Source organism: Rattus norvegicus, chromosome 20 (genome assembly GCF_021556685.1).
Source record: "Rattus norvegicus strain SHRSP/BbbUtx chromosome 20, alternate assembly SHRSP_T2T, whole genome shotgun sequence".
NCBI lineage: Eukaryota > Metazoa > Chordata > Mammalia > Rodentia > Muridae > Rattus > Rattus norvegicus.
In genome coordinates this window covers 4,667,365-4,689,665 of record NC_141553.1, presented here as the reverse complement: position 1 = coordinate 4,689,665, position 22,301 = coordinate 4,667,365, and the positions used below count along the sequence as shown (strand labels likewise).

General features: G+C 52.1%; 2 protein-coding genes and 1 long non-coding RNA gene across 5 annotated transcripts; 2 read left to right on the top strand and 1 right to left on the bottom strand.

The window, feature by feature from the left end:
* The first annotated feature begins 311 nt into the window (after positions 1 to 311).
* On the top strand, positions 312 to 16,413 carry Slc44a4 (solute carrier family 44, member 4). Of its 2 annotated transcripts, none has more exons than XM_087597023.1 (21): positions 312 to 366; positions 2,535 to 2,583; positions 3,511 to 3,584; positions 3,710 to 3,788; positions 4,448 to 4,547; positions 4,629 to 4,751; positions 5,166 to 5,226; positions 7,224 to 7,314; positions 7,397 to 7,480; positions 7,685 to 7,920; positions 8,015 to 8,114; positions 9,541 to 9,636; positions 9,857 to 9,956; positions 13,328 to 13,578; positions 13,668 to 13,762; positions 13,857 to 13,960; positions 14,071 to 14,144; positions 14,443 to 14,513; positions 14,617 to 14,711; positions 14,788 to 14,872; positions 16,169 to 16,401. In XM_087597023.1, the coding sequence occupies exons 1-21, from the start codon at positions 333 to 335 to the stop codon at positions 16,288 to 16,290; spliced, it is 2,124 nt and encodes a 707-aa protein (XP_087453149.1). In that variant the 5' UTR covers positions 312 to 332; the 3' UTR covers positions 16,291 to 16,401.
* Positions 9,882 to 14,121, bottom strand: LOC120098979 (uncharacterized). Of its 2 annotated transcripts, none has more exons than XR_015645565.1 (3): positions 14,036 to 14,121; positions 13,160 to 13,254; positions 9,882 to 10,767 (listed from the first exon to the last, which is right to left on the bottom strand). It is a non-coding gene; the product is annotated as an uncharacterized LOC120098979 (long non-coding RNA). The 2 variants fall into 2 exon arrangements; XR_015645566.1 differs by lacking the exon at positions 9,882 to 10,767 and adding an exon at positions 11,313 to 12,648.
* A 1,305-nt stretch (positions 16,414 to 17,718) lies between the features above and the next one.
* On the top strand, positions 17,719 to 21,966 carry Neu1 (neuraminidase 1). The gene is given in 6 exon segments (NM_031522.3): positions 17,719 to 18,041; positions 18,407 to 18,599; positions 18,938 to 19,200; positions 20,608 to 20,790; positions 20,915 to 21,137; positions 21,234 to 21,966. Coding segments are annotated over 6 exon segments (1,230 nt in total). The 5' UTR covers positions 17,719 to 17,900; the 3' UTR covers positions 21,461 to 21,966.
* Positions 21,967 to 22,301: the final 335 nt, after the last annotated feature.

Sequence of the window (22,301 nt, the reverse complement as noted above, 5' to 3'; positions counted from 1 at the left end):
GTGGGAGAACAGCTTTGGGGCACCCACTGGCCACAGGGGTCTAAGGAAAGAAAAATCACAACCTAGAGGTTTGGCTGTGCCACAGTTGAAGTACTAGGAATAATTAATGCAGTGTTTTCTTATCAAAGTACTCCAGTTTCTTCCTGCTGCAAGCAGCTCCTGTGGGCCCAGTCCCTGGGCTGGTTAGGAGTTGAGATCTGAAAAAGGAACCGCGGAGGACCACAGGCAGGGGCGGGGCTATGACGTCTGGGAGGGGAGGGGCGGGAGGGGAGGGGCGGGCGGCAGGTGAGCGGCTAGGTCTCCCTGGCTCCAATCACTCCGGAGACTGAGCCATGGGGAAAAAGCAGAAGGAGAACGAGGCTTACGGTAAGGCTGGGGTTAGAGGCCTGGGCTCTGGAGAGAGGTTGTGGTGCTCTGCCATGGCGGCTGAGGTTGGAACCTGACAGAAGAATGGAGTCCTGGGTCCCTGAGGAGAGGCTACAGGAAAACGGGAGTCGAGGAAAAGAGAATCAGGTCTCTCTGGGAGGATGGTCTGAACCACTGGAAAGGTCTTGCATACTTAATGGAATCTGGATAAGCAGGAGTTGGGGCTGGCGTCTGTGTGTGGCCGGAGGAGGGAGGAGGTCAGGCCTGGAGTATAGGTCCCTGAGGGCAAACAAAGCCTGTATGTTAGGAGGCAGGTTAAGGTCTTGAAGTTCTGGACATAGACTCCAGCAGTGTCCGGTGCTGTAGAACCTCCAAGAGTTGAGGCTGGGGGCTCCTGTGAGTCGGGGAGTTTGTTTAGACTTTGGATCTCGCAGGAGCACAGGTTGCTGGGGAGGGGTCTGTCAACCTATACCCTGTGAAGAGGTAGGGTCTGAGACTCCGGGGGTCTATGTGAAGAGTTGGGGAGATGGGCCTCTCTAAAGTCCTTTGAGGAGTAGGGGGCTGGAGCCCCAAACGTCTACGGTCAGCCTGCCAGGATTCCTGTGAAAGTGGGAGACCTAGGACCCTGAGCTGCTGGGGTCTGCCTGCTAGCCCCCTGGGGTCTGTGAGGAGTAAGGACTGTGGTGGAGAAACAGCTGACACTGCCTTAAGGTTTCAGTTGGGAAAGTGTGTGTGTCGTGTATCTGCAGCTCTTTAAGTAATAGGGGCCAGGGCTGTGGAGGGTGAGGCCTGAGGCGAGAGAAAGCAGGGGAGGCCTCTGTTTGCAAAAGTGAAAGGGCTGGAAATCTTTCCCCCAAATCCTGAGAAGCATGAGACTGGACCGGGAAGAGAGGACTGAAAGGGTTGGGCCTCCTCTAGGTGGGGCTGGTGTCCCCTAGGAGACAGAGTAATGGCCACAGAAACTTCCTGGAACAGCCTTGGGTCAATCATTGACCCTGTGTCTGTGAGCCCGGGTGGGACAGAGTACAGAATGCCCAAGAAAGAAGATACCTGCCTCAGGCTAGCCCAGCCCTCAGCTGTCCCTCAGTGTCCACCAGGACCCTGGCAGCCTGGCCCCACCTCCTCCCCTGTGTACTCAAGGAGGACCAGGAACAGGACGTGGCTACAACCACAGCAGTTGGCTCAGGTGTCAATCTGGCTGGCTACCCAGAGCTGTGTGGTAGCCTGGGGGGCGGGAAGGGGGGGGGGTCCTACGGAGCTCCCGTTGTCCTGCAGGGTTTCATAGCTCCGACCATCCTATCTTTGTCATATCCTTCGGCCAGAGGGCTGAGATGAGTGACTGTCCCCTGAGGGGGCTCCCAAACTGGATGTTCCAGACACGACTTAGAACGGGCGGTAGAACAGAGACAGAACTGGGGTCTGAGAGCGGCTAAGAGGGAGTCCCAGAAGTTGGGTCTCATTCTACTCAGATGCCCTGAGGTGTGAGTCAAAAACCTTTAAGAGCCCCTTTCAGAAGCGTATCATAAAAACCAATCAGGGTGGGATTGGGGATTTAGCTCAGCGGTAGAGTGCTTGCCTAGCAAGCACAAGGCCCTGGGTTCAGTCCCCAGCTCCGGAAAAAAAGAAAAAAAAAAAAAAAAAAAACAATCAGGGGGCTGAAGCGGGTTCCAGGCCAGCTTGGGGAACTCAGCAAGAGCTTGTCTGAGATGCAAAGTATAATTACAAAATAAATGGCTATGGTCTGGAGGTGGTGGCGCATGCCTTTAATCCCAGCACTTGGGAGGCAGAGGCAGGAGGATCTCTGAGTTCAAGGCCAGCCTGGTCTACAGAGATAGTTCCAAGAAGTCAAAACTTCACAAAGAAACCCTGTCTCAAAAAAAAAAAAAAAAAAAAAAGGAAATAAAATAATTGTCTGTGGCTACAGTTTAGTGGCAGAGCCCTTGCCTCACAAGTAAGAAACCATAGACTTGATATCACCTCCCACTTGTTATAGGGTAGTAGCCACAGTAGGCAACCATTGGGCTGCTCTCTGGCCAGGATACTGCTGACACAGGTCCCTGGTGTCCTATTAGTCAGCTAGACGGACGCCTGAGACTAAGGAGTGTCTGAGAGGGACCCAATGGGGGCAGAGAGACCCCTAATGCCTCATTCTCCACTCCCCCCTCCAGGGAATTCAGCCAAATACGACCCCTCCTTTCGAGGACCCATCAAAAACAGGTGAGTTGTGGGCAATGCCCCGAGGGATGTGGGGAGGATTTGGTTTGTCTTTGATGCAGGAACCTGGTCCACTGAGGCATCTGTGTTGTCTAGAAGGACTTGAGGGAACTCAGGGTACTGGGCCATCCTACTTCTTGACTTGGGTGCCAGCTACTCAGGTCTGTATACATTTGAAGAAAAGTCACCCAGAGAAGCAACTGCACAGGCTCTGTGTGTGTGTGTGTGTGTGTGTGTGTGCGTGTGTGTGTGTGTGTGTGTGTGTGTGTGTGTGTGCCTGTGTGTGTGTGCCTGTGTATGTGTGTGTCTGTCTCTGTCTCTTTCTCTCTGCCTGTGTGTGTGTGTGTCTGTGCATGCGTGTATATGTGTGTGCGCGTGTGTATGTGTGTGTCTCTGTCTCTCTTTCTCTGCCTGCCTCTCTGTGTCTATGTGTGTGTGTGTGTGTGTGGTGTGTGTGTGCGTGTGTATGTGTGTGTCTCTGTCTCTCTTTCTCTCTGCCTGTCTATATGTGTGTGTGTGTCTGTGTGTGTGTGTGTGTGTGTGTTATTATCTGTGCTGTATTTCAGCAGGAGACTCTCCATCCTAAGAAAAGCTTCCTTAAAGTAGATAAAGAATGCCAATCTTGCCAGACAGTGGTGGCAGGCATCTCTAATTCCAGCGCTCAGGAGGCAAAAGCAGGTAGATCTCTGAGTTCAAGGCCAGCCTGGTCTACAGAGCGAGTTCCAGAGAAACCAGAGCGACACAGAGAAACCTATTCTGGAAAAACAAACAAACTGAACTAAACTGAAGAAAAGAAGGCCAATCTTCCTAGCATTCTACAGTCTTCTAAACCATAACCCACCCCCAACCATGCCCCACACTTACACCTCCAAACTCCCCACCCCATGGTTACACACACCCCAGCTCAGACAGACGTCCGTCTCTCCCCAGGGGCTGCACAGACATCATCTGCTGTGTTCTCTTCCTGGTCTTCATCTTGGGTTACATCGTAGTGGGGCTTGTGGGTAAGTTTCTAGCTGCCCAGCGCTGGGGCCGAGGGTGAGGACAGAAACCCAGGGAGAGATTACCCCATAGCTGCCTGCCCCCAAGTCTCCACCTTCCTGTGATCCCTTTGTGTCCTTGTCTCCAGCCTGGGTGTACGGAGACCCTCGGCAAGTGCTTTACCCCAGAAACTCCACAGGAGCCTACTGCGGCGTGGGCGACAACAAGTGAGTAGGCACTAACAGGATGAGGAGCGGGAGACAACCCCAAGGCACACAGCAGGGCCTGGCTGGCTCCAGCCCCAGCCTCTGTCTCCCTGAACTCAAGCATTTCTGCGTCACACCAAGAGCCCTTCTTTGTCCAGCCTTCCCAGGACTGGGGCCGGTGCAGAGCCCGTTTTAAGTGCATAAGCTTAGAGTTCAGACATCGCTGTGAGTCTCCACAGGATACTGTGTGACCTTCAGTAACTTACGCAGCCTCTCTGAGCTTAAACTTCCTCAGCCAAACAGCTGAGTCCCCCCCAGAAGGCATGCAGGAAACGCAGGGTAAATAATAAGGCAGTTACAACGCTCTGGGAAGGCGGGGTGCTTCACACCCAAACTGCTAAGCCTCCTGAGGTGGATTCTGTCATTTCCTACGAGGAACGTGAGGCCTCGTTAAAGGCCATAAAGCTACCTTACTAGGGGGTTGTACCTCAGAACCAGTACGGCCAGCCACACATTGTATTGTGAGTACCTAGTTGTTCTAAGTCTTCCTTATCTTCCCGGAGAAGCTGGGCCAGGAGCTGGATTTAATGAGGTTGGTCCCCAGTGCTATCTCTGTGCTAGGAGAATGACACTCTGTCCCTGCCCGGGCCCTTAGGCACACACAGCCTCTCTTCCTCTAGGGATAAACCCTACGTCCTGTACTTCAACATCTTAAGCTGTGCGGCGGCCATCAACGTCATCTCCATTGCTGAGAATGGCCTACAGTGCCCCACACCCCAGGTCAGAAGCCAGAGCCTGCCTGAGCCCCACCTGTCCCCAAGGCCCTGGGGACCAGTCCCTTAGCACATTCTCTATCCACAGGTGTGCGTCTCTTCCTGCCCACAGACCCCGTGGGTTGTGGAGGGGTTCCAGCTCTCAAACACAGTCGGTGACGTTTATAAAGAATACAGGAACTTCTGTGTACCAGCGGTGTCCCCAGATATGGTAAATGCTGGTGCCCATGGCATCACCAGGCCAGAGAGAACCCATAATGATAGTAGAGGTAGAGGTCGGTCTCCAAGGAGGGATGGGCCGGTCTGAGTCTTGAAGTGGTAGAAGTTGTGGAAGATGAGGTAGTGGTGATGGTGGTGATGGTGGTGGTGATGGTGGTGATGGTGGAGTTGATGGTGGTGTTGGTGATGGTGGTGGTGTTGGTGATGGTGTTGGTGATGGTGATGGTGGTGGAGTTGATGGTAGTGGTGGTGGTGGTGGTGGTGGTGATGAAGGTGATGGTGGTGGAGTTGATGGTGATGATGGTGGTTGTGGTGGTGGTGGTGATGGTGGTCGTAGTTATGATGCTGGGAGTCACAGCTCCCTCATTCTGTTCTGTATCTGAGCCTCTGTCTGTCCTCTCTCCAGATAGTGATGGACAGCCTGCAAAAGGGACTCTGTCCCAGTTTCCTCCTTCCTTCTACTCCAGGTAAGGACCAGGTACTCCCCCCCCACACACACACACCCAGGCCTCAATCCACCCAATATTTTCATTTCTCAAACGAGGAAAGCAGGCCCAGAAGCAGAGAAGCCACTCAGCATATCAGTGTAGCTCAGAAGTGAGCAGTAGGCCTTCATCCCCCTGCCTCGGGACCCTAGAGTCAGACCCTTGGTGCCTAAGTGAGGCTGTGCACCAGGTGCTGGGGACAGATGCAGGGACGATAGAAACCACGCCCTGCTCGAGCTGCACTCTAGGTGGAGAGATCAGAGATACAAGAGGCTGATATGGCATGTTCCCATAATTCCAGCTAATCGGGCCGCTGAGGCAGGAGGAAAGATGTCAAAGACAAGCCTGGGACACTTAGCAAGATCCTATCTCAAAACAACAATAAAGCAGGGCCAATGAGGTGGCATTGGTGTCAGGTAAAGGTGCCTGCCGCCAGGTCTGAGGATCTGAGTTCGAACCCTGGGACCTGTATGGTGGGAGAGACCGCACTCCTAAGACAAGCTCTCTAAGCACCGCAGGCTTCACACGACCCACATGCGTTCACACCCAATAAATAGATGTCATAGTGTTTCATTTCTTAAGGAAGGTGAGTGGCGGGCGTGCAGAGCACCGTCCTAGCTTGTGCAACGCTGTCAGCAGAGACGGATCAGAACAAAAACGACAAGGAACGTCTGTGCGAAGCTATCAGGAAAGTGTGCGTGGAGGAGCCGGAGAGGCCCTCAGCACTTAGGAGCTGCTGGTTGCTCCTATATGGGTTCTGGGCACCCACAGAGCGGCTGGAAAATATCCGTAACCACGCAGACGCTCTGACACGCTCTCCTGGCCTCCACAAACACAAGTTACACTGTCACTCAGATGCTCAGACCCACGTGCCGGCAGAGCATTCAGATTCCTGGAAGGAAAGGGGCTGGACAGCCAAGGCGCTACATAGTAAATACCCTGCCTCAAAAACAAAGCAAAATAGATACATCTTTTAAAAGTTTTTCTTTTTTAAACAAAATCCATAGGGATGAATGAAACTGAGGAAAATATAGCAAACAGATACCTTTCCAAACATTACAGGTGTACCTGGCTGCTTAAGCCAATCACCATGGGTTTTTCTGAGGCACACACTTTTTCCCCTCTGCCAGGGTGACTGGTTTGGTTTATTTAAAGATAGAACATACTCTGTAACCCAGCTGGCTCCACACTGGTGATTTTCCTGCCTCAGCCTGACCCCACGCTGAGATGACAGATAGGAATAGCCATGTCACCCAGGCACCATCATGTCACCTCCCTTTATCTTTCCTATTTGTCTTCTCTTTTTCTTTCTTTCTTTCTCTCTCTCTCTCTCTCTCTCTCTCTCTCTCTCTCTCTCTCACTTTTAGTAGAAGATATTTTTAAATTTTGGTATGAGAAAGGACAAGTTTTCAAGGCAAGTATGATAGAAAGGGCAGCTTCAAAACTGACAGATGTGGTTTTTAAACTCAAGCGCTTTCCAGTGGACAGGTCTCAGGCCAGTTACTCTCTGTGTTTTCTTGACATTGGGATGTCAGTGATAAAATAAACCTGCCCGGCTACATGTGGTTCCAGAGCCCCATAACAGACCCAGCTAGAGATGCAGATACAGAGATGGGACGGGGGCTGCCCTGAGACTGAGGGGGAAGTTTCTGAAGAGGCTACTTAGAGGCCCCTCGAGAGCAGAGGTGTAGAATGTACAGAGAATCCTGGACCTGGAAGCATGGCCCAGGGACATGCAGAGCAGAGGGACTGAGGAGAGGAACAGTGGAATGAGGAAACCATAAGTGTCCTGATCTCACCGGCACAGCGAGGTCAGGGCTGGAAAGAATTGCAGGGGCCCCGGTAATGGGGTGCGAGGACATCTGACCAGTGCTGGGGAGGGGAAACAGGCTGCAGCACCCCATCCACCCTTACTCCCTGTCCCCTCAGACAGAGGATCAAAGAGACTCCTACCCAGCAGCCCCTGTTCTCTCTTCCAGCTCTGGGACGTTGTTTTCCGCTCCCCAACATCAACTTCACATTACCTGAACAGTTACAGATCAATAACACCACTGTCTCTAAAGGAATCAGGTAGATGGTACCCTCCGTATCACCTGTGTCCCCGTGTCCCTTCTTACCCTCAGCCCAATCTGACACCATCCCTCCCCGACAGTGGCCTCCTGGACAGCATCAATGCCCGGGATGTCTCTGTGAAGATCTTTGAAGATTTTGCCCAGTCCTGGTACTGGATTCTCGTGTGAGTCCACAGTTTCCCCACCCTTCCTGATACTCTTTCCCCAAGTCTACATGTAAAGTGGTCAGGGAGTGGAGCTCAGAGTGGACCCTGAGGCCTCTCAGAAGACGGATCAAATCTATGGATACCAGGGGTTGCAAGGAAAGAACCCTGGGGAACTATGAAGGGCTTGGGAGGCCACCTCTCATGTATGTTCCTTCCCTGCAGGGCGCTGGGTGTGGCCCTGGTGCTAAGTCTGCTGTTCATCCTGCTCCTGCGCCTGGTGGCGGCCCCCCTGGTGCTGCTGCTGATTGTGGGGGTGCTGGCCGTGCTGGCCTATGGTATCTACCACTGCTGGCAACAGTACCGAGAGCTGCGGGACCAGGGTGTCTCCATCACCCAGCTAGGCTTCACTGCCAACCTCAGTGCCTACCAGAATGTGAAGGAGACATGGCTGGCTGCTCGTGAGTCCCCTGACCATCTCCTCCGTGTGCTGGACGCCCAGGGTTGGGTGGCCCTGGCCCTGACCCAGGACTACCACCCGCTGTCTCCCTGCAGTGATTATCCTGGCTGTCCTGGAGGGCGTCTTGTTGCTCATGCTCATTTTCCTGCGCCAGCGGATCCGGATTGCCATTGCTCTGCTGAAAGAAGCTAGCAGGTCAGAGCCTGCCTGTGAGGGAGAGGGGACTCAAGCAGGGGTGCTGGCCTGAGTGGGGTAACAGGAACCCCAGAGGAGAAAGATGGGTAGCACTGCTGAATTTCAGCCTCTGGGTGTGTGTGGGTGTGTGTGGGTGTGGGTGGAAGGATTGGTGGGTTGAAACAGGGTCTCTCTGTGCAGCCCTGGATGTCCTGGAACTCACTCTGTAGACCAGGCTTGGCCTCGAACTCACAGAGACCTGCCTTCCTGTGCCTCCCGAGTGCTGGGATTAAAGGCATGCACTACCACTGCCCGGAGAGTTCCAGCCTTTTAGGACCTCAGTTTCCTTGTCTAGTTTGTTTTGTTGTCCTTGGGAGGGGGGGGAGGTTTATTTATTTGTGTTTTACGTATGGGCGTTTTCCTAGAATGCATGTCCGTGCACATGTCTGGTCCCTGTGGAGGACAGGAGAGGGCGCTGGATCCTCTGGAACTGGAGTTACAGACAGTTCTGAGCAGCCATGTGGATTCTGGGAACTGAGCTCAAGTCCTCTGGGAGAGCAGCCAGTGCTCTTAACTATGGAGCCATCTCTCCAGCCCCAAGGGCTTTTTGTTTATTTATTTTGTCTTTGAGACAAGAACTCATACAGCTTAAACTAATAGCATGGAGCAACTGTGTAACTGAGGCTGACTGCAAACTCTGGGTCTTCCTTCCCCACAAGAGGGTCTCGGGAAGCATAGGCTGACCTCAAACTCACATAGTTGAAGATGACCTGGAACCCATCCTTCTATACCTGCCTCCAGAATGCTAGGGTTTTAGGCAATGCTGGGATGGGGGAGTCTAGCTCAGGATCGCCTCCTCTGTCATCATGCCCCACCCCTGTCACTTTTGCAACGGTAACCCAGACCGGCCTCAGAGCGGCAACCCAGCTTTCTCAGCCTCTCGGGTACTGGAATTGGATGAATGTCCCATAACAGGACATTCCTATAACAGCAGGCTCCTATAACAGCAGTCTAAACCTTGCATGGTGAGGACTGGAAGCGTGGTGTGGACTAAGGGTGCAGGACTCTGGAGGCACTGGGAGCTAAGGTGCTTGCTGGGTGAAATAGCTGGGGTAGTGGAGATAGGAGAAGCAGGGGCTGCCAAAGCCACGAGGGGGCACACCTTTTGGGGTTCTCTTCCCTTATATTCCCTGAGCGTCCCAGGTGTCTTCTGTGACTCCAGTCTCCCTATCGGTCCCTTGAGCCTTATTCGGTTCACCCGGCAAGTCTACAGCGTTCCGCTCCCAGAACGAGGCGCTGGCTGGGTTTATGGATGTGGAAGAAAGCTGCAGTTCTGTTTCTGGTCTGGGAAACAAACAGACTCGAGGAAGGGTCCAGCCAGGGTCAGGCCTGGGAGCGGATGCACAGGGCTGAGGTCCAAGAGGACTCTACTCTTGTCTTCCTACAGAGCTGTGGGACAGATGATGTCAACTATGTTCTATCCTCTGGTCACCTTCGTCCTCCTGGTCATTTGCATTGGTTACTGGGCCGTGACAGCTCTGTATCCTTTATGAAACCCCCGCAGGAGAGCTTGGGAGTGGGGTGTGGCACAGGACATGTCCCATGAGGGACTGTGAGGTGACTGTATTGTAAGGGTGAGCTTGGGCTGAATGCCAACCCTCTGTGGGGGGCGAATAATCTGCATTAACCCCAGGAGCAGCTATTTAGGGGTGTCCTCCAATTGACAGCTGGCATCGAGCTTTTTCTTGACTCACCTCTGGGTACCTGGCTACATCCGGGCAACCCCAGTACGTCTATTGGGTGCATAACACCAGTACACCGGGCTGTGAGAAAGTTCTTGTGAACGTGTCCTGTGACCCCATGGTGAGAGGGAATAGGGTGGGTGCTGAGGGGACCTTGGGGGTCAATTAGCACAGATTTCCACTAGTGCACTAATACCTAAGAGGGTGCGGACTCTCACATGGATGGATGGGATCTCCCTTAATTTGGAGTCCACTTTCCACTGTGGAAAGTGAGGTGGACACCGGAAACCCAAAGAAAAGGTGGGGCAGCCTTTGCCTCTAAGGCCGTTAAATGGCTCCTCCTTCTCTTCCTGTGGCTCCACCTCCTGGCTTCTCCTCCTCTTCCTGTGACTCCTCCTCCTTTTCCTGTGGCTCCACCTCCTGACTCCTCCTCTTCCTGTGGTTCCTCCTCTTCCCGTGGCTCCTCCCCCTGTGCCTCCTCCCCCTGTTCTATAAATTGGAACTGATCCTACCCCTGTTTCAGGGGCAATTTAGGAGTTGTAATGGCATTGGGTATGTCTAGTGCTGTGCCCAATGCCTGCCCACTGATAGCCCAGCGGGCTGGACGCTTCCGTTTCCCTCTTCACGTCCTGGGAACAGTGGCACTAGGAAGTCCACAGGAGGGCCTCCTGGAGGAACTGGGAGGCCTGTTGGTACTTCCCGGAACTTGAGAGATGGAGGTGAAAGATCAGACTTTCAGCTCCAGTCTGAGGCCAGTCTGAGCTACGTGAAGCCGTCTCTAAGAAGCATAGGAAGAAAAAACAAACAAACAAAACAAGCCACTAATCCCAGCATCCTGAAGGTTAAGAGTGGGGATTTTAGGGGCTGGGGATTTAGCTCAGTGGTAGAGCGCTTACCTAGGAAGCGCAAGGCCCTGGGTTCGGTCCCCAGCTCTGAAAAAAAGAACAAAAAAATAAATAAATAAAAAATGGGGATTTTAAATTCAAGGCCATCCTGGACTACATAGGGAGACAGACCCTTATATATGTCAAGAACCCTTACATACTAAAAGAGGAGGAAGGCCTATTTAGATCTGTAAAAGACCCCACTGCGTTCTGTGCTCAGGAGGACCTGGTTTTCTTTCATAGCTCACCCTCTACAATCCCACAGTGGTCTGCTAAGGGCAAGTGGATTTTTATTTCCTTTTTCTTATATGAATCAGGGTCTCACTCTATAGCCCTGCCTGTCCTGGAACTTAATATGTAGGCCGGACTGGTCTCAAACTCACACAAATCTACCAGTCTCTGCCTCCTGAATGTTGAGATTAAAGGCGTGTACCACCATACCCAGCTTTACTTCAAACATAGCCTCTCACACTCAGAAACCATGAAGCTCGTACAGTCGTATTTTCTGCATTTATCTAGTTTTTTTTAATTATTAACTTATTTTATTTATATGAGTACACTGTAGCTGTCTTCAGATACACCAGAAGAGGGCATTGGATTCCATTCCAGATGATTGTGAGCCACCATGTGGTTGCTGGGATTTGAACTCAGGACCTCTGGAAGAGCAGTCAGTGCTCTTAACCACTGAGCCATCTCTCCAGCCCTAGTTTTTAATTGCTCCTTTTCTGCGTGTGATTACGGGCAGTTCTGAACATACGCAGGAGTGACAGAAGGTGGTGAGTTCCTGCAGCCCTCAGTTTCCTCTAAGAACTCCTCCTCCTTCCCTTCCTCCTCTTTGCAAAGCTAGAATTTGAGCCCAGGGCCTCAGGCATGAGCTACATCCCTAACCTTCCTCAGGGCTCAACTTTTACCCCCTTGTCTTCATCTATAACTTTTGTTCTGGAGTTCTGGTGAGTCCTAGATAAGTTCCCCATCGTTAAGATACAACCCCAGCTTCTGGGTGTTAAAAATGTTTTCTCTTCCCTCTCCCCCTTTTTAAAATTACTATATCTTTTTTATTACTTCCCACATGTTATTATTATTTCATTTCGTGCACACGGTGTCTGGCCGGGGGCATCAGATCTCCTGGAACGAGAGTTATAGATGGTGGTGAACCATCTGTGTGGACGCTAGGAACAGAACTCTGGTTCTCTCGCAGGAGCAGCCAGAGGCATGACATGGCTAGCTTGCCTTATCTTTGTTCTTTCCTCTCTTCCTTCTTTCTTTCTTTTTTTCCAGGCTGACCTGAAATGTACTCTGTAGCCCATGCTGGCTTCATATTCATGGTGATCCCCCTGCCTCAGCTTCCTTGAGTATAGGGGTAAAGTACCACATAGGTCAGGTAGTTTGAATACAAACTCCACCCTGCCACTTTACATGTAAATAAGGTGGATCTCAAACAGCGTTTTCTTGCTTGCTTGCTTGTTTATTCATAGACAGGGTCGGGTGTAGCCCAGGCTGGTCTGAAACATGCTATGTAGCCAAGGTCGATCTTGAACTTCTGATCCTCCTGTCTCTACCTCCCATCTGCTGTGACTACAGGTGTGCCCAAATATGCAGTTTTTAAAAACTGATCTGTATACATTGGTGTTGTGCCTGTATGCATGTCAGTGTGAGGGCGTCAGACGCCGTGGGACTGGAATTACAGTCAGTTGTAGGCTGCCATGTGGGTGCTGGGAATTGAACCTGGTTTGCTCTGGAAGAATAGTCCGTGCTCTTAACTGCTGAGCCATCTCTCCAGCCCTCATTCAGGGTTTTATGTGGTGGCTTTGTGCATGCTAGGCAAGCACTCTATCAGCTGATATAATTCCCCAGTCCCTCAACAGAGAGCTCAGAAAGCGGGGCAGTGGTAAAAAGTTGTCTTCTGTTCCTGAAGCCCCAGGTTCCACACTAGAAATAATAGGGAAGAAAGGGGTTGCGGGGGTGGATATTAATAACAAAAGCAGGGCATGAAGCTCAATTTTGTGTGTGGGTTTTTTAGGACGTGTGAGAATTGGTGTTCAGTCCCAGCTGCATACACACACATACCTCACACTCACACATAGTCTACACACTTACATACACATACCACACACACATGCATGTACCACACATATATACACACACATGCATATACCACACATACACACATATATAACACACACACAACACACACATATACCACACACATACACACATACCTCACACACATACAACACACACATACATGCACCACACACACATGCACATACCACACACACATACACACTGTAATTGTTTCGTCGTTACAGAGAACAAAGTCACTTTAGTATGGCTAAATCCCCACAGTATGTTCAGTCCCTACAGAGCCTTCTCCAGAAGCAGGCTGCTGGGAAAGCAAGAAGGAGAGAGCAGGTTGAAACCACCCACCCCTGGTGCTTGCCTTGTGGGTAGCTCTTGTGCCAGTCTGGAAGCCAGGAAGCTGCTTAGACACACCACGACGATGGCGGCACTGAGGTGGTCTGAGTCTGGAGGCCACTAGGAACAGGGAAGGTCAAAGATTTGCCTGCAGCTCCCGGGCATGAACTTGCTGTGTCCTTGTCACCTCCAGGCCCCATTGAACTCCTCGTGCCCAGAGCTCAAGTGCACCTTCACAGGCTACTCGTCCTCAGGCTTAGCCCAACGTTCTCTCTTCAACCTGCAAATCTATGGAATCCTGGGGCTCTTCTGGACTGTTAACTGGGTACTGGCCCTGGGCCAGTGTGTCCTCGCTGGGGCCTTTGCCTCCTTCTACTGGGCCTTTCACAAGCCTCGAGACATCCCTACTTTCCCCTTGAGCTCAGCCTTCATCCGCACACTCCGGTAAGCCAGGGGCAGCCCCCTAAGGAAACGTTAGTTCTAGGAATACCAGGGGTGCTGGGGCACCTCGACTAACCTAACTCCCTCTGCAGTTATCACACTGGCTCACTGGCGTTTGGAGCCCTCATCCTGACCCTTGTGCAAATAGCCCGGGTTATCCTGGAATACATTGACCACAAGCTAAGAGGTGAGCATGGGGGAGGCTGACAGCCAGAGCCTTGGAAGGGCAGGCGGACAGGCAGAAGCCGGGGCAGCTAAGCGTGAGCTTCCTTTGTCCCCAGGATCCCAGAATCCTGTGGCCCGCTGCATCATCTGCTGCTTCAAGTGTTGTCTCTGGTGTCTGGAGAAGTTTATTAAGTTCCTCAACCGTAATGCCTACATCATGGTGAGCACAGCCTCAAGCAGCCCCTTGCCCTGTGCCCCTCCGCCCCGGGTCCCGCCAACACGCGGGCAAGCTCACCAAAGGTGTGGCTCAGACCTTCCTGCTCCTCTCAGATCGCCATCTATGGGAAGAATTTCTGTGTCTCCGCCAAAAACGCCTTCATGCTGCTCATGAGGAACGTTGTCAGGTCAGGCTGCTGTGCCCCGGTGGGGTCCCCTACCCATTTCTCCCATCCTGTGCCTGGTCCAATCCCGTTCCGTCACCGTGTTAAAATGGGAAGGGGGGGGAGTTGGGGATTTGGCTCAGTGGTAGAGCGCTTGCCTAGCAAGCACAAGAGCGCAAGGCCCTGGGGTTCGGTTCCCAGCTCCGAAAAAAAGAAAAGAAAAAGAAAAAAAAAAAAGTAAAGAAAAGAAAATGGGAAGGGGGTCTCACTGCTCCCAGCCCTGCCAGGTCCCTCACCCCACTCTGTCCTGACTTCCATGTAGGGTAGTCGTCCTGGATAAAGTCACTGATTTACTGCTCTTCTTTGGGAAGCTGCTGGTGGTCGGAGGTGTCGGTAAGGGTCAAGACCCGGGCTTACAGCGTCAGGCGCCCCCTAGGGGTGCAGGAAGGGGGGTCCTCAGCAAGAACAGCACTGACCGCAGGACTCGTTCCCACAGGTGTTCTGTCCTTCTTCTTTTTCTCCGGTCGTATCAAGGGACTGGGGAAAGACTTTAAGAACCCCGACCTCAACTATTACTGGCTGCCCATCATGGTGAGTGACACCTCTCTCTGCCCCACCCACATCCCCAGAGGAGCCTAGGGGTCCCAATCGGTCTTGTCTCTTGCAGACCTCCATCATGGGAGCCTATGTCATTGCCAGTGGCTTCTTCAGCGTTTTTGGAATGTGTGTAGACACGCTCTTCCTCTGCTTCCGTGAGTGTCCCTCAACCCCCCACCCACCCTCAAGCTCTTGGTCCCCCGGCTTCTCTCGGGGACCAGTTGCTTGTAGCTTTGTGAACTAAAAGAGCCAGAGGGAATATCTTCAGACGTTCTAAGGCTAGAGGTTTAGGGAAGAAAGAAGGGAACACACCCTGGGCATTCTGAGATGGGGGAGGAAACCTCAGACGGAGGCCTGACTAGGAAATGTAAGTAGAGGTTAGCCACAAAACACTTCCTAGGAGGTAGTCACAGTGTGGGGGTGGGGTGGGGGGTGTTTCTTCCTTCTTTTATTTTGATTTTTTTTTTGGGGGGGGAGGCATGCATAGAGGTGAATAAGATCATACTATATAGCACAGGCTGACCCAGAACTAAGTCTATAGCTAAGGCTGTCTCAAAGTCATGATCTTCCTTACCTCAGGCCCCAAGTGCTGGAATTATGGTGATTTTTTTTTGTCCTGGTGATGATGGTGGCGGTGATATAGAAGCCAACGCCTTGTGCCTTCGAAGCAGGGACTCCCCCACCACAGTGCCGGTCCCCAAGCTGTGCACTGCGCAATGGACATGAATATTTTATTGTTTTATGGTTTTTGTTTGTTGGTTAAATTTTATTTATTTACGTCCAGTCTCTATGTATCCTTGCCTGGCTCCTACTTGCTATATAGATTAGGCCGGATCTGACTCAAAACAATCTCCTGGCCTCTGCCTCCCAAGCGTTAGAATCATGGGTATGCACAACCGTTCTCAAGACAGAGTTTTGCTGTGGAGAACTCAGGGGCCCGTGTATTCTAAGCCATCCCGTGTCCGCCTCCTAAATGTCGGGATTACAAACAAAAGCCACCATGATGGACTAGCATGCAATTTTTTAAATTTATCACCATATGACATATACAATTTTCCTATGACATATACAATTATTTTTTTAAGATTATTTATTTCATGTATGTGCGTATACTATAGCTGTCCTCAGACACACCAGAAGAGGACATCAGATCCCATTACAGATGGTTGTGAGCCACCATGTGGTTGCCGGGAATTGAACTCAGGACCTCTGGAAGAGCTGACAGTGCTCTTAACCACTGAGCCATCTCTCCAGCCCTGACAGACACAATTATTTGTCCTACTTTATGTGAGGAAACAGGTTATGCAGCGTGCCAGGGAGAGTACATCAAACTGCCTTAAGTGGCCAGACAGGAAACCAGACTGTTTGGTTTACACATCCTGGATTATTTTGCGGGCAAAATGGGGTGCCATTATCATGATCCACCCTCACCAATCTACCTTGCCTCTCAGTTGAGGACCTGGAGAGGAATGACGGTTCCCAAGAGCGGCCATACTACATGCCCAAGGCACTCCTGAAGATTCTGGGCAAGAAGAATGAGGTACCTACGGGGGGAAAAAACAGGAAGAAGTGAGAGACTCATCGTGACCCACGACTGCAGCCCTCCTGTACAGAAACCCTGCCATTGATGCCTTGAGAATCATAATTTTGTAGAAAACAGATTTTATTAAAGATTAATATTTTATATTCTTGATAAGTCCTGACTTTATTTCCAGTCCAAACTCACTTCCTTTTTTATTAAAGTCCAGATTGCCATCGCATGGTTTGATACCCAGGGAGAAAAATGTGTTCAGTGACTAAGGCTAGGAGACTGGGGGCGTACGTAACTCAGCTGGGAGAGTGTTTGCCTAGCATGGAGGGGGTCCCCAGATTCAGACACGACTGGGACTCTCATGCCTGTAATCCCCACACTTGGGAGGGAGAGGCAGGGGCATTGGGATTTCCAAGTCATTCTCTGTTTTGAGACAGAATTTCTCTGTGTTGTCCTGGCTGTCCTAGAACTTACTCTGCAGACCAGGCTGGCCTAGAACTCACAAAGATCCACCTGCCCCTGCCCCTGCCCCTGCCCCTGCCCCTGCCTCTGCCTCTGCCTCTGCCTCTGCCTCATAGGTGCTGGGATCAAAGGTGTGTACCACCACTGCCCGGCTAATATTACACTTACAATTTTTTGTGTGTGGCTCTATTTTCACTCACTCATTCATTCATTCATTCATTCATTCATCAGTTGCTTATTAGTTTTAACCTAGTGATTCTAATAAGTGTTACTCATGTGCATTGGGCATTGGGGTCATCATGGGCATTGGGGTCATCCACTGGGATGTAGGGTACCTACCTACCACAGTCACACTCCTGAAGAAAAGTGCCTTTTCCTCCCCTAGCAGCCATCAACTGCCAAGAGCTCCTCAGCTAGGAGCGGGGATTCCTAACCCATTACAGGGGTGTGTGTGTGCGTGTATGTGCGCCTGTGTGTGTAACCCAGGGGCTATTGTATGCTAGCCAAGCATTACCACTGAGCTGTATGCTCTATGTTATGACTAATGTCTGGCTTATAAACTGACTGTGTGTGACTAGCCCTGTCAGCCCCACCGGGCAAGATGGCTGTGAGAGGCTGGTGCGAGTTTTTGTGTCCACGTCTGTGGCATGTGTACGTGCACGTGCGTGAGCGTGTGCGTGCTCATCTGTGGTGTGTGTGGGGTCCCCTAACCCAGTCTGGCCTTGAGACCCTATTTGTTGAATTTCTGATCCTCCGGCCCCCATCTCCTGAATGTTGGGATTACGGGAGTGCACCATCACACCTGACTTAGGACTGAACCCAGGGATTCATACAAACTAGGAAGGCGCTCTACCAACTGAGTCACATGCCACCCCTAATCTGTCTCTTCCACAAGGTAAAGAAAGGTTCGTGCCTTAGTAGCCGCCGGTTGCTTTAAAACATGCCCCGCCCCTTCGTCGCGTCGCTGGTGTCAGAGCCAGTCAAAAGGCTCACACAGACTGGGGCCGCCTCTGGGTCACATGCGGATGTCGGACAGCTGGGTGGACTAATTGGAGTCGCGGCAGCGTGGACCAAGGCCCCCTCCAAGGGAGGGTTCGGAGTGACGTGAGCGCCTTTAAAGGGTCGAGGTCAGCTGACCGCTTGCCACCGGTGACCACTTCGTGGACGGGGATTGGGGATTGCGGGAAGCCATGGTGGGGGCAGAGCCAAGCAGACCCCCGGGACCACCGAGCTACTGGACAGGCCGGCGGGGTCAGGGGCTCGCAGCGATCTTCCTGCTCCTGGTGTCCGCGGCGGGATCAGAGGCCAGGACAGAGGATGACTTCAGCCTGGTGAGCCCTGCTGCACCTGCAGAGGTGGCCACTGCCCAGCTCGGCCACTCCTCCGCACGGCACTCCTGCCCCTCCATCCTCTCCGAACCCCTTTTCATCCTTTGACCCCTTGGCTCGTTATGGGGTCCTCTCCCATCCCTGAGGGTTCGTTCCTTCTCTCCTCGCAGCCTTTTCTTCCTTAGGAGCTTCCAGGTTCCGCCCATACTCTTGGGTTCCGGGCTCCCATCTCTTGTTCTAGGACACCACCACCCCTGCTCAGGCTCCCCATTACCCTCTCTTACGGGAGCCCTGGCTGGAGCCCACCCCGGTCTTAGGTACCTTAAACCTCACTAAGCTTGCGTTCATTGAGGTGTCCTTCTGCGCAGGTGCAGCCGCTGGTGACCATGGAGCAATTGCTGTGGGTGAGCGGGAAGCAGATCGGCTCCGTAGACACTTTTCGAATCCCGCTCATCACAGCCACCCCTCGGGGCACGCTCCTGGCCTTCGCTGAGGCTAGGAAAAAGTCTGCATCCGATGAGGGGGCCAAGTTCATCGCTATGAGGAGGTCCACAGACCAGGGTACAAAGGTGCCCCGGGTGGGTGGAAAGAGCGGATGTTGGGTTGTATGGGTGGCTGGGGTAGGGAGTTGGGGGTTCCCTTCACCAGTCCAACCGCCCAGAGATAGAACTTTGAGGCCTGAGTCCCTAAGGAGTTAGGGCAACCAGAGGGGGGAAAGTTGTCTGGAGCACAAACTGTAACCACCAAGGTATTGACAACGAGAATTAGGTCGCTGGGGGAATTAGTAGGAAATAATGTTAGAGAAAGAAGAAAACATGGTTCTGAGGCCACCCTGAGGTCCCTGGGGAGAGGCAGGAAGTAAACAGAAAACGGTACGATTTTCTTTTTTTATCTTCTAGGTAGCACGTGGTCCTCTACGGCTTTCATTGTAGACGACGGGGAGGCCTCCGATGGGCTGAACCTGGGGGCTGTGGTGAACGACGTAGACACAGGAGTGGTGTTCCTCATCTATACCCTCTGTGCTCACAAGGTCAACTGCCAGGTGGCCTCTACCATGCTGGTTTGGAGTAAGGATGACGGCGTTTCCTGGAGCCCACCGCGGAATCTCTCCGTGGATATTGGCACAGAGATGTTTGCCCCTGGACCCGGCTCTGGCATTCAGGTTTCACCCTAGGGATAGGAAGAGGGCACGATCCCGCGAATCAGATTTTTTTTTTTTCATAAATGAGAGAAAGTCCTTGGAGGAGGGCGTTCTGCAAGTTTCCATCTCCACTGTGGAGATGAAACTACCATTGACATCTCACATGGAGACTGTCTGTTGACGCTCTGTCCTTAGCCTGTGCAGGGTAGAATTGGGTGCTATTGGGCAGACACCAACCTGTATCCCAATACCCAGGGCTCGACAGAGTCCATGAGTGCAGGTTAGCCTGAAGTTCCCAAGGCTAGCTGGGCACTTGTACACTTGTCCAGTGATGCGTTCCACATGTCCTGGGGGACTTCCAGGAAAGGGCAGTGGGAGGGTGAGAGAGCCAAGCATGACACGTGTGTGTGTGTGTGTGTGTGTGGTGTGTGTGTGTGTGTGTGTGTGTGTGTGTGAAAATGTCAAGGTGAAGCCCATTTCTTGCATGATAATCAACAATTTACTTAAGAACAAAGACCTAAGGCATAAGACTATAGACATCTCTATGAGTTAAAGGCTAGCCTGGGCTACATTGTAAGTTCAAAGTCAGGTTACAGAGAGAGACAATCTCAAAACGGGGTGGAGGATGGAAAAAGATAGTATTGAAATTGGGGACATTTCCAGCCCTCGGGAGGCAAGGGCAGGCAGATCTCTGAGTTCAAGGCCAGCCTGGTCTACAAGAGAGCGTTCCAGGCTACACGGAGAAACCCTGTCTTAAGGAGAGAAAGAAAAGCCTACACGTCTAGCATCAGGCAGTAGAATGAGGAAGACTGGGAGCCAAATAGTCAGCCTTGGCTATACAGTGAGTTGGAGGCCAGCGTGGGCTCCCTTTTTATTCAAGTAAATAAATATTTTGAATTTAGAGAGATTTTTTTTTTCTTCTTTCTTTTTTTTTCGGAGCTGGGGACCGAACCCAGTGCCTTGAGTTTTTTTTTTTTTTTTTCCAGAGCTGAGGACCGAACCCAGGGCCTTGCGCTAGCTAGGCAAGCACTCTACCACTGAGCTAAATCCCCAACCCCTTAGAGAGATTTTTTTTTTCAAGTTTAAAAAACATTTTTTAAAGGAGTTTCATTAACAGAGAGCTATGAACTCTTACCACTGAGCTGACGTATACTCTCAGCTCTTTTACTATACTTTTTATTTTGAGACAGAGTCTCGCTAAGTTCCCCAGGCTAGCCCCGAAGTGACCCTGTGGCCCAGGCAAACCATCTTCAGTCCTCAGCACCCTAAGTAGCTGAGATTACAGACCTGGCACGACAAAGCTTCTAAATTTGGGCAGTGTCTGCAAGAGAACAAAAGGGCCCAGCGTGTCCTCACTCTTGGAGCTGCCAGCCCTCTGCCTGAGCTCCACAGGAGCGCCTCTGTGACACCCACTTCCTCTTCTTACAGAAACAGCGGGAGCCTTGGAAGGGCCGGCTCATTGTGTGTGGACACGGGACGCTGGAGCGAGATGGGGTCTTCTGTCTCCTCAGTGATGACCACGGTGCCTCCTGGCACTATGGGACTGGAGTGAGCGGCATTCCCTTCGGCCAGCCCAAACACGATCACGATTTCAACCCCGACGAGTGCCAGGTCAGGAGTCCACGGACTGTACCCGCCCACACCACGGCCTTCCCCGGAGAGCCATGTCACGCCAAGATCCAGCTCTGGCCTCCTCAGCCTCCCCAGGTTCTCCTCTCCTCTCCCCCCACCACAGCCCTACGAGCTTCCAGACGGCTCAGTCATCATCAACGCCCGGAACCAGAATAACTACCACTGCCGCTGCAGGATCGTCCTCCGCAGCTATGACGCCTGTGACACCCTCAGGCCCCGGGATGTGACCTTCGACCCTGAGCTCGTGGACCCTGTGGTAGCTGCAGGAGCGCTAGCCACCAGCTCCGGCATTGTCTTCTTCTCCAATCCAGCCCATCCCGAGTACCGTGAGTGACTGAGGGTGGAGTGGGTGGAGGGCGCCCCGTCTAAACAAGGCTTGGCCAGAGTGGAGACCCACCTCCCTTTGACTGTTGCTCTCTCAGGAGTGAACCTGACCCTGCGCTGGAGCTTCAGCAATGGCACATCCTGGCAGAAGGAGAGGGTCCAGTTGTGGCCGGGACCCAGCGGCTACTCATCCCTGACAGCCCTGGAAAACAGCACGGACGGGAAGAAGCAGCCCCCGCAGCTGTTCGTTCTGTACGAGAAAGGACTGAACCGGTACACGGAGAGCATCTCCATGGTCAAAATCAGCGTCTACGGCACGCTTTGAGCCGCGCGCCTAAGGACACCAAGTCCTGGACCCTGACTTCACAGCTCTCTGGACCGTGTGCAGAGGGTGCCTGAAACACAGCTCTTCCTCCGAATTCCCCTTCAACGGGGAAGTCACTCCGTTATGACTTAACGCCCAGCTTCCTCTTCCCAGAGAGGAAGTCCCTCCCTCACCAGGAACACTGTTTTTCCAGAATGTTGGGGATGGTCCCTGTCCATTCTCCTCCAGGACAGCGGAGCTGTTCCTTTCTGGGACAGGATGGGGGAGGGGCTCCCCCTGGAGAGGTGAATAGATATGAACTCAGGGAACTGGGAAGGCCTGGTGTCCTAGGGTATTGGAGGCAGGTACTAGATGTGATTGCTGAAAGTCCCCGGGGCAGAGTGTCCTTTCAGTGCAAGGATAAACACACACACACACACACACACACATGTGCACCCCCTGATTATTTATGAATCGAAATATTTGTGACTTAAAATTTTTAATGCAAAAAAAAAAGTGTTTGTGGAGTCTGTGCTTCTGTCCATTCACACTTTCCAGATTGCCTCATGGACACTGGAGAGACAGGGTGGCAGTTGGAAGAGGAACTGATCCTCGCCGCTGCTGTTCACAAGTATCAGGGAGCTGTTTATATATATATATATATTTTTTAAAGATTTATTTATGTGAGTACACTGTCTTCAGACACACCAGAAGAGGGCATCAGATCCCATTACAGATGGTTGTGAGCCACCATGTGGTTGCTGGGAATTGAACTCAGGACCCCTGGAAGAGCAGTCAGTGTTCTTAACCACTGAGCCATCTCTCCAGTCCCGATATTTTCTAAGCTGGGGTGGCATAGGAA